General features: G+C 45.6%; 1 protein-coding gene and 2 pseudogenes across 1 annotated transcript; 2 read left to right on the top strand and 1 right to left on the bottom strand.

Annotated features, from left to right (window-relative positions):
* The first annotated feature begins 277 nt into the window (after positions 1 to 277).
* Positions 278 to 1,239, top strand: LOC101935039 (olfactory receptor 4D9-like; annotated as a pseudogene).
* Positions 1,240 to 7,413: 6,174 nt separating this feature from the next.
* On the top strand, positions 7,414 to 8,575 carry LOC135975275 (olfactory receptor 4D2-like; annotated as a pseudogene).
* Positions 8,576 to 12,548: 3,973 nt separating this feature from the next.
* Positions 12,549 to 15,503, bottom strand: LOC135975278 (uncharacterized). Its single transcript, XM_065565594.1, has 2 exons — positions 14,531 to 15,503; positions 12,549 to 13,536 (listed from the first exon to the last, which is right to left on the bottom strand). The coding sequence occupies exons 1-2, from the start codon at positions 15,105 to 15,107 to the stop codon at positions 13,061 to 13,063; spliced, it is 1,053 nt and encodes a 350-aa protein (XP_065421666.1). The 5' UTR covers positions 15,108 to 15,503; the 3' UTR covers positions 12,549 to 13,060.
* Between the last annotated feature and the right edge of the window lie 53 nt (positions 15,504 to 15,556).

The following is a 15,556-nucleotide window of genomic DNA, read 5'->3' as shown; positions in this document are numbered from 1 at the left end:
GCTCTTCTGGTGAGTAGACTACTACACTTCCCTTACCAGCAGCCCATGATGGAAGCACCCCACCCTGTGGAAAGCAGGGGTGGGATGACTTGGGTTTGATGAATCAGGGTTCTCCTGAAGTGAGGCTGAGGTTAGTGTTAGTAAGAAAAGTCTCAAACAAAGTGTGCTTCCTAATGTGGATTGAAAATAGATTTAATATCAATAACTTAAAGGGAGGATAAAAAATATAATTATTATTAGCTCTTTTCAATTTGCAGGTATAGTTTAAGGACACAAAATGGAGCAGCAGAACCTCACCAGTATAGTGACTGAATTTGTTCTCTTGGGCCTCACCCAGAATCAGCAACTGAAGTATTTTCTCTTTGTGGTCTTCTTTGTAGTCTACATGACCACCTGGCTGGGGAACTTCACCATCATCATCACGGTGATCGCCGACCACCGACTCCGCACCCCCATGTACTTCCTGCTGGCCAACCTGGCTTTTATAGATGTCAGCGACTCCTCAGTCAATGCTCCCCACTTTCTTTCAGGTCTTCTCTCCCAGCATAAAACCGTCTCCTTTGAGGAGTGCATCCTCCAGATGTTCTTCTTCCACTTCATCGGGGGTGCAATGGTGTTTTTTCTTGTGGGGATGGCTATTGATCGGTATGTGGCCATCTATAAACCACTGAGATATTTGATTATCATGAACCGGGGCATGTGCACAGGGTTAGTGGTACTGGCATGGCTCGGTGGATTGGCTCACTCTGCTGTTCAAATTGGACTTCTCCTCCAGTTACCGTTCTGTGGGCCTAACATCGTAGACAATTTTTATTGTGATGTCCCACAAGTCATCAAACTGGCCTGCACTGACACCTACTTGGTTGAACTGCAGATGGTCTTCAATGGTGGAGTGCTCCTCATCATACTATTTATCAGTCTGCTGATTTCCTACACCATCATCTTAGTCAAGATCAGGACACATGTCACGGAAGGAAAACACAAGGCTCTGTCCACCTGTGGAGCCCAGATCTTGGTTGTGAGCTTAATATCATTCCTGGCATCTTCATCTATGCTCGGCCCTTTAAGAAGTTCACCCTGGACAAGGCAGCCTCAGTCTGTTTCACAGTCATCTCCCAAATGCTGAACCCAATGCTCTACACATTGAGAAATGCAGAGATGAAAATGGCCATCAAGAGGCTGATGAGCAGAATGCTATTATCATGGAGGAAACGAAGGACATCGGTTATCTTTGAATGATCATTTCTATTAGAAACCAGACCTCAACACATCAGATGTTGGATGTACACACCATGTGAAATGTGCATCCCATCAAAGAGAACAGATACTACATACTCATGAAAAATTGTGTTAATGAATAAATTACACACCAAGGGTCACAAATCTCCATTGAAGTCCATGCGGCCAACTTGTTAAATCAGCGTACCTTCATCGGAGTCAATGGGCCAGATCCCAGGCTTGTTTAAATCTCTATAGATCCATTGGCATCAATGGCTGAGATCCCCAACTGGTGTACAGAGATCCATTGGAGTCAGTGGGCAGATCCCAAGCTGATGCAAAATGGTGTCGCTCACAAACAGCTGATTTACTGACCCTGAAATTTTTTGGTTAAAAAAAAATATTCTACGAATGCTTTCAATTCCTGAAACAAATCATTTATTCTCAAAAGGAGCAATATACATTTTCATATATGTTGAAAAATTATGTGTCATAAATAAGTCTTAATTAGCATAAATATTATTTTATAACGTATTACAGGAGAGGAATATGGTATTCTAATATTGTATAGCTTAGACTTTTTACTTATACACATTTGCAGCTTACTTGTATTTTCCATATGATTAGATATCAGTATGAGTTAATAAGATTCAGTCTCTATTTTCATAGAGGATAAGAGTTAATTTTTTTATATGTTTCCATTTCTATTTCTAGCTTTACAGGTTAAACTACAGGCTTTTGGTTGCTTTTTTCCCTAATCCTGACTTTTACTGAGGTAATCAATCATTTTTTGTTGGAATGTTGTTATTGTTAAAAGTGGCTTTTTAGACACTGTGAAAATAAAGTGGAAAATGTTATCATACATTATCCAGAGGAGTTTTTTTGGTGGAGGGGGGAAGTAGGTTTTACTTTCCTTCCCTCTTTTCTCTTCCTCTATTAACATTTTCCTTAGAAAATCAGAAGAAAGTAAAAAAGAGAAAAAAGGGATAGAAGAAGGGAAAATGCTATTAATATTTATTTTAAAATACAAGTTCTTTACAACACCTGAAATGAAAAATGGTTTTGAAATTGTTCAATACTTTTGTGAAATATTTTATTTCTTTCCCAATCAACTTTACTTTTATAACTTTGCAGTAGTAAATTGCTGATCGGCTGTGAAATCTGGTTAAGTAATACCCAACCAATCTCCCACCCCGCTGCCTCAGAGCAGTGGGACAGTGGATGGATATTACTTCCAGCTGGAACATCAAAAGAATAGAGAACTCATTTGTAACCCATAACACCTGTGCAAAACCATTGACGACAGTAGAAGGGAACGGGAGAAGCTGAGGGCAGAATGATAAGGAATGGTATTGAACTGAAGTCACTGAGGGCGGGGTGTGAAGGAGACAGGGATGCAGAGGGGTCACTGAGGGCAGTATTACAGTGGTGGAAATCATCCACGTAAACTGAGAGAGAGAGAAAGAAAGAAGCAGGAATACAAATATGGCTACTTCCATCAACAGATTTGTTGTGTTGGGGAAAATGGTAAGCAATTCCAAAATCAAGGGATATTTGCTAGAAATGAGTTGCCCCCAACCCAACATATTGGAATTCTATTCTATTCTGTAATAAATTAGAGCAGATACGTCCATTTATTCTAACCTACGGTCCAGAATGTTAAGGTATTTAGCGACCTAGAATCATTTTCAATAGCATCTTCGTAATCAATGGGGATTAGACACCCATGTGCTTTTGAAAATCCTGCTAGAGGCCTAAATAGCTTTCAAAATCTGGCCCCAATTCTTTAATGCCTCCTGCTGCTGCCAGCATGCGCCCAGACATTGGTTCAATGTGCCGCTCTCAGTCATTGCATGAACAGCTCAGCCTACACATGCAACAATGGCTAGGAGAAATCCCCTCATTGCTGTTCCTGACGTGGCTGGCAAAACCAGGGAGAAGAACATTCTAGTGGAGATGTTGATCCCAGGTCCCTCACTCATACCATACGTTCCCATTTTCCTCTTGAGCTAGAATGTTGAAATTCTTGGACACTGAGTGTCCATTGAGTGCTAAGTCCTAAAGGAGACCGAATTTGAACTTTGACCTTTCAGTCAGAGCTCACCAATAGATGATCAGGATCTTCAGCCGTGCTCTTGGCTCAAATGTGTTAAAGTGGACGAGAAGGACTTGGCATGACCATGCCTGCTTGTTCTAACCACTACACCTCACGCCTCTTCTAGAACTGTCATACACCCCACAAGTCCCCATTCCTATCTCTGGCTCTGACTCCTGGAGCAGACTGATCTCTCAGTGCCAGAAGCAGCACCCATGACTCCTGAGATTTCTGCCGCTCTGGAGGCCAGACAAAGACCCAGTACATCCCCAGTGTCCTGAATATAGTCCTTGCATCAGCCCCAGACAACTCTGCAAAATTTCCAAGCCTGTTGAGTTTGGATAGCTAAAAATAAACATGAACCAAATGAAATACTCCAGGAACTTTATTAGAAGAAAGAGCAGGTTGACCCAGAAGTGGATATGAGTACAGGCTTCTTTATTGCGATACTTGTTCCCCTGGACCCAATTGTCCAGTAAGCACTAATTTAGTTACAGCACATTATTTTTGTTTGTTAGTCTGTACATGCCTACATCCATTACAACACCCCAAAAACCCTTATTAAGTAATAAAAACACCCGTTTTGTTAGTAAACCCATCCTATCTATTGTGCACAGCATTACACATATTACACAGGCATTTTACCTTGAAAATATATTTCTTTGCAACAATTTGTTGCCACAAATCTCCCTGGTCAGCAATTCTCAGGGGAGGGAGGAAAGGGCCATGTGCCAGGGCTTGTTTATGTAGCTGAGAAAGGAAGGGAGGAGATAGCACTGCTTTACCCAAAAGGTATCCTTTAGATCCCCACATTTCTTATGCAGCTGCAACACTTATCAATTCTTACAAGCAACAGGGAAGGGCAAAATATGGCAACTTATTTATTAAACAAAGAACTACAGCCTTCTTATGCCTTTGTCCCCTGATGCCATGTCAGCACATTAGCAGCTTCCCAGGTCTCTACTTAACCCTTACATATCCCAACAAACGTATTAATCGTTCCTCTGGGGAAGCAAGTTCTCGATCAAGCCCTGTAAAGCTCAGGGGGATTTCAGAAAGTCTTTGATCCCAGTGCCTGGGCAGATATTGAACATGTAAAAGATATCTGGGGATGTGCCATTTTTGGAAACAGGTTCCACTTCTCCTGTCGGTGGGCAATGAACATATCTGAGATGTGACTTCCCCTGGCCATCCTCAGTCGTTTGGAGGCAGCCAGCTCTGAGATCACTGACACAACAGGCTGTGGGAGGTAATGACTTTTATTGCACAAAAACTGCAATTTACTACTAGCAGGGATAGGCATTGTGATTGCAGGGGGGGAGGTGGGTGGGCAACTTTTCTGATATTGGCTTGGATTTTTAGAGGATCTTCTGTGAATTATGAGGAGAACAGTGAACAGACCCTTTTAGTACAACTGTCTGAGACCTTATAGAATCATAGAATCATAGAATATCAGAGTTGGAAGGGACCTCAAGAGGTCATCTAGTCCAACCCCCTGCTCAAAGCAGGACCAATTCCCAGCTAAATCATCCCAGCCAGGGCTTTGTCAAGCCGGGCCTTAAAAACCTCCAAGGAAGGAGACTCCACCACCTCCCTAGGTAACGCATTCCAGTGTTTCACCACCCTCCTAGTGAAATAGTTTTTCCTGATATCCAACCTGGACTTCCCCCACCGCAACTTGAGACCATTGCTCCTTGTTCTGTCATCTGCCACCACTGAGAACAGCCGAGCTCCATCCTCTTTGGAACCCCCCTTCAGGTAGTTGAAGGCTGCTATCAAATCCCCCCTCATTCTTCTCTTCTGGAGACTAAACAATCCCAGTTCTCTCAGCCTCTCCTCATAAGTCATATGCTCCAGACCCCTAATCATTTTTGTTGTCCTCCGCTGGACTCTTTCCAATTTTTCCACATCCTTCTTGTAGTGTGGGGCCCAAAACTGGACACAGTATTCCAGATGAGGCCTCACCAATGTCGAATAAAGGGGAACGATCACGTTCCTCGATCTGCTGGCAATGCCCCTACTTATACAGCCCAAAATGCCGTTAGCCTTCTTGGCAACAAGAGCACACTGTTGACTCATATCCAGCTTCTCGTCCACTGTGACCCCTAGGTCCTTTTCAGCAGAACTGCTACCTAGCCATTCGGTCCCTAGTCTGTAGCAGTGCATGGGATTCTTCCGTCCTATGTGCAGGACTCTGCACTTGTCCTTGTTGAACCTCATCAGGTTTTTTTCTGCCCAATCCTCTAATTTGTCTAGGTCCCTCTGTATCCGATCCCTACCCTCTAGTGTATCTACCACGCCTCCTAGTTTAGTGTCATCTGCAAACTTGCTGAGAGTGCAGTCCACACCATCCTCCAGATCATTAATAAAGATATTAAACAAAACCGGCCCCAGGACCGACCCTTGGGGCACTCCACTTGAAACCGGCTGCCAACTAGACATGGAGCCATTGATCACTACCCGTTGAGCCCGACGATCTAGCCAGCTTTCTATCCACCTTACAGTCCATTCATCCAGCCCATACTTCTTTAACTTGGTGGCAAGAATACTGTGGGAGACAGTATCAAAAGCTTTGCTAAAGTCAAGAAATAACACATCCACTGCTTTCCCCTCATCCACAGAGCCAGTTATCTCATCATAGAAGGCAATTAGGTTAGTCAGGCACGACTTCCCCTTCGTGAAACCTTCATGAGACTGGCTCTGTCTGAACAAGCTTGTCCTATGGCAGTGGCTCTATGCTGCTCTGATGTGAAAGACATTTCCTCTGAGTCAGTTTGGAACTGGGAAGTGACAATTGGAAAAAGCCCAGGGAAGTGCCCTGATCTGTGGATATAACCTCAGTGAGATTCCCTGCACCTATTCTCCTTTGAAACTCCCAGATGGGGAGGAGACATGAATTAGGCAGGGTCCCAGAAAGCATCCATAGTAGGGCATAAATTGAATCCAGCTCCTCAGAATCCAAGAGCCGTGCTTTACCCACAAATACATTTTCCCTCACCATGCTCAGCAACAGAACATTGTGCTTTAACAGTGAGATATTTAGGACTGGTTGACATTTTTTGGCAAAAACAAACAAACAAAACAGCCCCAGAAATTTGAGCTTTTCCACAAAACCAAACTTTCAGCTGGGAAAATCTCTTTCTCTCTTTTTTAATGGAATGTTTAATTTCTTCCTTTTTCATATGTGAATAAAATAATAGAAATTGTCATCCCCCCACATACACATCATTTTCTCACATATTTCTCACATATTTTAATTGAACATTTTTTTGTTGGGAAAAAGTGATTTTTTCAACCATCTCTAAAGATTTTCAAAACGGTTAATGGAAGTTCAGCATCCATTATTCCATAGTCGCCTTGAATATTCACTCTAGATGCACACTTGGAAACATTTATGAATTCACACTTTTTCAATATGGGTGTTTAAAGTTCAGCACCAGAATCTGTGAGCACCTTAATAAAGCAACAGCATTTTTCAGATATGTTGAGCACATGGTAGTCCTGATCAAGTCAATTAGACAAAATTCTTTCTCTTCTTGGAGCCACTTGAAGGGGCCAAAGACCAGCATCATGTTAAGGTGGGTTACAGGTGTTCAGTACCTCTGATATCAAGGCCAGGAATTGGGAAATAAAATCCCATAAATCAGTGGTTCCCAAATTTTCCATTGCAATTCTCCTCCCATCTTGTTAGGATCTAGCTAGGATCCCCCTCTGATTTAGCATCTATGATCCCCATGATGAGAGCCCCTGGATTCTGAGAATCTCCGCCTAAATGCACTCCCTGCAAATCCACATCCTTCCCAAACCAGAACCTCTAGGCCCCACCAGGAATCTGTGGACGATGGTTGGTGTGCCCTATCAGGACTGCGGGAAGATGAATGGACATGGTGGTTAGTATGAGGCTTGTTTGGGTGGGCAGATCACTCCTATTCACTGGTGGAGATCGTAGTGTCTACTGAAGCAGAGTTACTGAACACTGGAGCAAACAAAATAAATTCATAATCAAATGTGTTTCTTAAGGTGGTTAATGCTCATTTCATGTCAGTAATGTAGTGGGATTACATAATGATTATTATCATCACTCTTCCCTCTGCAGGTGCATTTTGAGGTTCATGAATGGAGCAAGAGAACCTCACCACCACAGTGACAGAATTTGTCCTCTTGGGTCTCACCCAAAGTCCTGAGCTGCAGCGATTCCTCTTTATCATCTTCTCCATAGTCTACCTGACAACCTGGCTGGGAAACTTCACCATCATCACCACTGTGATCACCGACCACCGGCTCCACACCCCCATGTACTTCCTGCTGGCCAACCTGGCTTTCTTGGATGTCGGTGACTCATCAGTAAATGCTCCAAAATTTCTGGCAGGTCTCCTCACCCAGCGTAAAATCATCTCCTTCAATGAGTGCTTCCTGCAGATGTTCTTCCACTTCATCGCCGGAGCAATGTCATTATGCCTTGTGGGGATGGCAGTCGATCGGTACGTGGCCATCTATATACCACTGCGGTACTTGACAATCATGAACCCTGGTTTGCTCGGGGGGATAGTGGTACTGGCATAGATGGGTGGATTGGCTCACTCTGCTGTTCAGATTGGACTGCTCCTTCAGTTACCATTCTGTGGGCCAAATGTCCTGGACAATTTCTATTGTGATGTCCCACAGGTCATCAAACTGGCCTGTACCGAGACTCACCTGGTCGAACTGCAGATGGTCTTCAATGGTGGAGTGCTACTTGTAATGATATTCATCATTCTGCTTATTTCCTACGCAATCATCTTAGTCAAGATCAGGACATACCTCACAGAAGGGAAACACAAGGCTCTGTCGACCTGTGGAACCCAGATTACTGTGGTGTGTTTAATATTCATACCTTGCATCTTCATCTACGCTCGGCCCTTCAAGAAGTTCACCCTGGACAAGGTGGTCTCAGTCATTTACACTGTAATCACCCCAATGCTGAACCCGATGATCTACACACTGAGGAACGCCGAGATGAAGAAGGCCATCAGGAGACTGATGAGGAGAGTGCTGTGCTCAAGGAGGGAAATAAAGACATAATTTATCTTTCAATGTCGATTTGTGTTGAAAAACGGAATTCAGCATAGCAGAGAGTAGATGTATGTGGCATGTGGAATGTATTGTGTGGTCATACAGTGCACTCGTGAGAAACTGTGCTCACAAATGAGTGATATACTGAGGGCCGGAACCTCCATAAACGGATGAAAAGCAGTCAGTTTAAATAAGATATGACTGCATCCAGGTAAATAGGCCAGATCCCCAGCTGGAGGAAATGGGGGCATCTCCCTATATTGCTTCCACCAGCTTAGGCTTTGACACTGAGACTTGATGGTCGAAATTATTCTAAGAATGATTTCAACCAAAGAGGAATCCATGAGTAATCAATATCTTCTCTGAGAAAAGAGCTGTTCAATATATTAAGTGTCATAAATAATGTACTGGTTGTGGTGAGAAAATTACTGTAGAGTATTGCAACAAGTGATTAGGAACAATCTTTTGCTTTATGGCTTATATTTTTCTCCCTTATACATATACAACGCTTACCTGTATTTATCATGTGACTTTCCATCAAAGTGGTTTAAGAATGATCAAACCTTACTTTCACAAGGAATTGATTTTAATTTTTGTACATGCTATTTCTATTTCTCTCTCTAACTTCACAGATAAAAAGCCAAAACAAACAAAACACAACTTGGGCTTGCTTGTCTTTTCTGTTAATCCTTACATAGAGTGCAGTAACGGATAGAGTTGGGAAACATTTTTAATAGATTTTTTAAAGTGTCCTTTTCATTGATAATATATAAATAACATTAAAAAAAGTTTCTGTACATATTCCAGATTTTTATTGTCAAGAGGAAAAAAAGATGTTGATGTTTCCATATTTACTAAGAAAGAAAGAAAGAAAGAAAGAAAGAAAGAAAGAAAGAAAAATTGGTGGATATTTTGGTATAAAGGAAACAATTATGACATTTTCCAATAAGAGAAAAACACAGTTGTTTTCAAAATATAAATAATTTTGTAAACTTTCAAAGAATATTGTGGTTCTTTTTTCTTTCTCAAAAAGTTCCATATTCTCAAAATTTAAGAACTAAAAAAGCTGTTCTACAGTGATAATTATTTAGATCAAACTGGGCACCTGTTCCACAACAGATCTACTCTTCCTGTGTATCAGAACTTGAGTTTCAGATCCAGAAATGAATTATAACTATTTATACTCCTGTTAAGACCTCCATTACAAACACTGTCTGCAACAACAGCTTCACACTATTTCTAGAGAGAAAAGGTAGGTAATGTAATATCTTTTCTTGTGCGACCTTCTGTTGGTGAAAGAGACAAGCTTTCATGCTTACACAGAGCTCTTCTTCTGGTCTGGGAAACTTACTCAGAGTGTCACTGCTAAATAGAAGATGGAACAGATGGTTTAGCATCCGTAGTTAGCACATATTTAAAGGGATTGTCATAACTATAAAGGGAAGGGTAACAGCTGTCCTGTGTACAGTACTATAAAATCCCTCCTGGCCAGAGACTCCAAAATCCTTTTCCCTGTAAAGGGTTAAGAAGCTCAGGTAACCTGGCTGGCATCTGACCTAAAGGACCAATAAGGGGACAAGATACTTTCAAATCTTGGGGGGGGAAGGTTTTTGTTTGTGTTCTTTGTTTGGGAGTGTGTTCGTTCTCGGGACTGAAAGGGACCAGACATCAATCCAGGTTCTCCACATCTTTCTAAACAAGTCTCTCCTATTTCAAACTTGTAAGTAAATAGCCAGGCAAGGCGTGTTAGTTTTCCTTTGTTTTCTCAACTTGTAAATGTACCTTTTACTAGAGTGTTTATCTTTGTTTGCTGTACTTTGAACCTAAGACTAGAGGGGAGTCCTCTGAGCTCTTTTAGTTTGATTACCCTGTAAGGTTAATTTCCATACTGATTTTACAGAGATGATTTTTACCTTTTTCTTTAATTAAAAGCCTTCTTTTTAAGAACCTGATTGATTTTTCCTTGTTTTAGATCCAAGGGGGTTGGAACTGTATTCACCAGGAGTTGGTGGGAGGAAGGAGGGGAATGGTTAATTTCTCCTTGTTTTAAGATCCAAGGGGTTTGGATCTGTATTCACCAGGGAATTGGTGAAAGGTTTCTCAAGGCTTCCCAGGGAGGGAATGGTGGCAGCGGGACCAGAGCTAAGCTGGTAGTTAAGCTTAGAAGTTTTCATGCAGGCCCCTACATTTGTACCCTAAAGTTCAAAGTGGGGATACAACCTTGACAGGGATCATTCAAGGTGAACTGGCCTGTTAACAATGCTCCAGTCATAGGGAGGAGAGAAAGTTGGGGGGACACTAAGGCCTTGTCTACACTACGAGAGTAGTTCGATTTTACTTGCATCGAATTTTTGTAATCGATATTGCAAAGTCGAACGTGTGTGTCCACACTAAGGACAGTAATTCGACTTTGTGCGTCCACACTAACGGTGATAGCGTCGACATTCGAAGCGGTGCACTGTGGTCAGCTATCCCACAGTTCCCGCAGTCCCCTCTGCCCATTGGAATTCTGGGTGTAGCCGGCAATGCCTTCTGGGTAACAAAATGAGTCGAGGGTGCTTTTGGGAAACTGTCGTCATCCGTCCATCACTCCCGCCCTCCCTCCCTGAAAGCGCCGGCGGGAAAACAGTTCGCGCGCTTTTCCAGTCATTGACAGCGCGGACGCCACTGTACTCCGAGCATGGAGCCCGCTGCGACCATCGCTGCAGTTGTGGCCGCTCTCAACGTCTTGCAGCTTATCATAAAGGTTTCCCTGAGGCAGATGCAGAAAAGTCAGGCGAGGAGGCTACGGCACCGCGGTGATGTCCTGAAGTCTGAGAGTAGCACAGACCTGTCAGAAAGCAGGCGACCCAGCGCCGAGGACATCACAGTGGCAATGGGTCATGTTGATGCCGTGGAACGGCGATTCTGGGCACGGGAAACAAGCACTGAGTGGTGGGACCGCATAGTGCTGCAGGTCTGGGATGAATCCCAGTGGCTGCGAAACTTTCGCATGCGGAAGGGAACTTTCCTGGAACTTTGTGAGTTGCTGTCCCCTGCCCTGAAGCGCAGTGACACCCGGTTGCGAGCTGCACTGAGTGTACAGAAGCGAGTGGCCATAGCCCTCTGGAAGCTTGCAACGCCAGACAGCTACCGGTCAGTCGCGAACCAGTTTGGGGTGGGCAAATCTACCGTGGGGGTTGTTGTGATGCAAGTAGCGAAGACAATCGTTGATGTACTGCTGCCAAAGGTAGTGACCCTGGGAAACGTGGAGGCGATCATAGATGGCTTTGCAGCGATGGGATTCCCAAACTGCGGTGGGGCCATAGATGGAACTCACATCCCTATCCTGGCACCGGACCACCAGGCCACCCAGTACATTAACCGAAAGGGCTACTTTTCCATGGTGCTGCAAGCACTGGTGGACCACAGGGGACGTTTTACCAACATCTACGTGGGATGGCCGGGCAAGGTTCATGACGCTCGTGTTTTCAGGAACTCTGGTCTGTTTAGACGGCTGCAACAAGGTATTTACTTCCCGGACCACAAAATAACTGTTGGGGATGTGGAGATGCCTATAGTCATCCTCGGGGACCCAGCCTACCCGCTAATGCCCTGGCTCATGAAGCCCTATACTGGCGCCCTGGACACTGAAAAAGAACTCTTCAACTACCGGCTGAGCAAGTGCAGAATGGTGGTGGAGTGTGCTTTTGGCCGTCTCAAGGGGAGATGGAGAAGCTTACTGACTCGCTGTGATCTCAGCGAAACCAATATCCCCATTGTTATAGCAGCTTGCTGTGTGCTCCACAATCTCTGTGAGAGCAAGGGGGAGACCTTTATGGCGGGGTGGGAGGTTGAGGAAAATAGCCTGGCTGGTGATTACTCACAGCCAGACAGCCGGGCGATTAGAAGAGACCAGCAGGAAGCGCTGTGCATCCGGGAGGCTTTGAAAGCAAAGTTCCTGAGTGAGCAGGGTAACCTGTGACTTTATAGTTTGTGTACTGAGAAGCTAAACCTGCCCCCGTTTCTTTACCCAGGTAATGTTGACTATCCTATCCAGTTACATACCCCCTTCACCCCCCCTCCAACACACGTGTCGAAATAAAAATAGTTCTACTTTGTTAAAGCACACCGTTTTCTTTAATACTGTTTTCGCGGGAATTTTTTAAAACTGGGACGCAGACTGTGGTGCGGGGCGAATGCAGCTTCTAAACTCAAGGATTGACAGGCTCCGCTGCGGTGGGATGCTTGTTTCAACGGAGCCTGTCAACCCTCCTGATCGGGACTGTGTGTATGGGGGGTCTATTTGACTTTGTGGCAGGGGGAGGACGGTTACAGATCCCATGCTGTGTGGCTCTGTGATCCTGCCTAAGGACCGGCGCTTAAGATCTGTAACTGCCCTCCCCCGCCACAAAGTCACAGAGCAACCCACCCCCCCCCAACATTACATCAAAACAACCTCCCAGACTAACCGGGGCAACTAGTCACTGCATCACTGCACTGTGTATGTGCCCTGCTGCTGTGCCTGCCCCCGACTATGTACCCTGCCAAAGGAGACTGTCCTGTCCAATTACCAACCCCCTTTCCCCTCCTCCTCCAAAAGAACATGATTGAAACAGTAGTTAACAGAAACGAATTTTTTATTATCAACTACACATGGCATTGGGAGGTGAAACTTGGACGGGGGCTTGTGTCAGGCGGGAAGGAAAGAACTTTTCAAATTTTGGGAAATGAGAGCCTTCTGCTACTAGAGCTCTCTGCAGGGGTGGAGTGAGACTTAGCAGGGACTCTGCCGCCTCTCCTTCTTTGCACTTTGGGTGAGGTGGGTATGGGACTTGGTGGCGGGGGAGGGCGGTTAGAGATGGACTGCAGCGGGGCTCTGTCCTCCTGCCTCCGTTCCTGCAGAACATCCACAAGGCGCCGGAGCGTGTCCGTTTGCTCCCTCAGTAGTCCAAGCAGCGTTTGAGTCGCCTGCTGGTCTTCCTGCCGCCACCTCTCCTCCCGATCCATGTTGGCTTGGTGCATTCGGGTCAAGTTCTCCCGCCACTGGGTCTGCTGTGCTGCCTGGGCTTGGGAAGAGGCCATAAGCTCAGAGAACATGTCCTCCCGTGTCCTCTTCTTCCTACGCCTAATCCGCGCTAGCCTCTGGGAGTGTGATTCCAGGCTAGGTTGTGAGACAGTCGCAGACGGGGCTGTGGAAATGGGAAAAAGGGAGTGAATTCCTCAGAAAGATAAATGTAGTTGTGAACAAAGAACATAGTCTTTCTCTGTGAACAAGACCATGCACAGCACCTTTCACATGCGCACTCAGCACAAGGTCGAATTCTCGGCCTTCGCATTCAGTGCCTGGGGTCTTGAACAGCACATTTGAGAAGCGAGGCAGCACAACGGAATTTCTGTTGCAGGCAGACATGGTAAGCCGTACACTTGTGGCAGTTTAAAACTTTTATATTACCACTGGCCTCATTTCACATTTAAATCAATGTCAGTCCCTGCTGCCAGCAATCCGGCAAGCGGGAACTCTGCCCCTGTCCCACCCCCTCGCGGCTGTCCCCGGGAACGATCCCTTTCGGCTGCCCCTCTCCCGCCTCCACCGCGTGGCTGCAAACCAGCGGTTACAGTTCTGTAAAGGAACGGGAAAGCAGTCCCAACACTAACATTCCCCTACCTAATTAAAAGCAGGTCACCATGGCCGACATCACCCTGATGAGGATCTCCGAGAGCGACAAAGAGAGAATGCTCCGGGAAAGCCTCCAAAGACCAGGGCCGTATGCCACCCTGCTGTGCAGAGCAATGATCCCCGAGTACTTGATAATCTCGTGGCGCGGCAACGTGTCGTACTTTGGAGGACCCAATAAGGCCGCTCTTCCCAAGAACCTCATGCAACGGCTTTCAAGTTACCTCCAGGAGAGCTTCATCGAGATGTCCCAGGAGGATTACTGCTCTATCCCCGGACACATAGACCGCATTTTACTGTAGCTGCAGTAGCAGGGAATAAACAGTAGAGCGGCTTGTGCAGGACAATCACTGAAAACCGGACATTGCTAGATTTCTTTTCAAAACTTGCACTGCCCCTTACTAAACCGTTAAGCGCCTAGGGCACACTAATCATGAACAACCCATTCTTTTAATTGTTAATATTCCTGTTTTGTTAAAAATAAATGTTTAGATGTTTACAACACTTACTGGCTGATCCTTCACCAGATTCTGTGTCCGGGGTAACGGCTGGGGACGCTTCGTAGGGGATCTCTGTAAGGGTGATGAAGAGATCCTGGCTGTCGGGGAAATCAGCGTTGTGAGAGCTGCCGACTGCCTCGCCCTCCTCATCTCCTTCCTCATCTTCCCCGTCCCCTAACATGTCCGAGGAACCGGCCGTGGACAGTATCCCATCCTCAGAGTCCACGGTCACTGGTGGGGTAGTGGTGGCGGCAGCACCGAGGATGGAATGCAGTGCCTCGTAGAAACGGGATGTCTGGGGATGGGATCCGGAGCGTCCGTTTGCCTCTTTGGTCTTCTGGTAGCCTTGTCTCAGCTCCTTGATTTTCACGCGGCACTGCGTTGCATCCCGGCTGTATCCTCTCTCTGCCATGTCTTTAGAGATCTTCTCGTAGATCTTTGCATTCCTTCTTTTGGATCGCAGCTCGGAAAGCACGGACTCATCGCCCCACACAGCGATGAGATCCAAGACTTCACGATCAGTCCATGCTGGGGCTCTCTTTCTATTCCCAGACTGCACGGCCATCACTGCTGGAGAGCTCTGCATCGTTGCCAGTGCTGCTGTGCTCGCCACGATGTCCAGACAGGAAATGAGATTCAAACTGGCCAGCCAGGAAAAGGAATTCAAATTCAAATTTTCCCGGGGCTTTTCCTGTGTGGCTGGTCAGAGCATCCGAGCTCGCACTGCTGTCCAGAGCGTCAACAGAGTGGTGCACTGTGGGATAGCTCCCGGAGCTATTAGCGTCGATTTCCATCCACACCTAGCCTAATTCGACATGGCCATGTCGAATTTAGCGCTACTCCCCTCGTCGGGGAGGAGTACAGAAGTCGAATTAAAGAGACCTCTATGTCGAACTAAATAGCGTCGCAGTGTGGACGGGTGCAGGGTTAATTCGATTTAACGGCGCTAACTTCGACATAAACGCCTAGTGTAGACCAGGCCTAAATGCCCAAATAGCAACTATGTTGGTGAAACCAGACAATCACAACTCTCTC

Source organism: Chrysemys picta, chromosome 13, assembly GCF_011386835.1.
Source record: "Chrysemys picta bellii isolate R12L10 chromosome 13, ASM1138683v2, whole genome shotgun sequence".
NCBI classification, from domain to species: domain Eukaryota; kingdom Metazoa; phylum Chordata; order Testudines; family Emydidae; genus Chrysemys; species Chrysemys picta.
The sequence above is the reverse complement of the archived record's forward strand: the minus strand, read 5'-3'. Positions and strand labels throughout refer to the sequence as shown.

Bases quoted from the DNA above. Each gene is read 5' to 3' on its own strand.
- LOC135975278 (XM_065565594.1), bottom strand. From the start codon at position 15,107: ATGCAGAGCTCTCCAGCAGTGATGGCCGTGCAGTCTGGGAATAGAAAG. The intron at 13,537-14,530 runs GTAAGTGTTGTA...CCATTTCCACAG, and splicing joins ATCTGGTGAAGGATCAGCCA to CCCCGTCTGCGACTGTCTCA.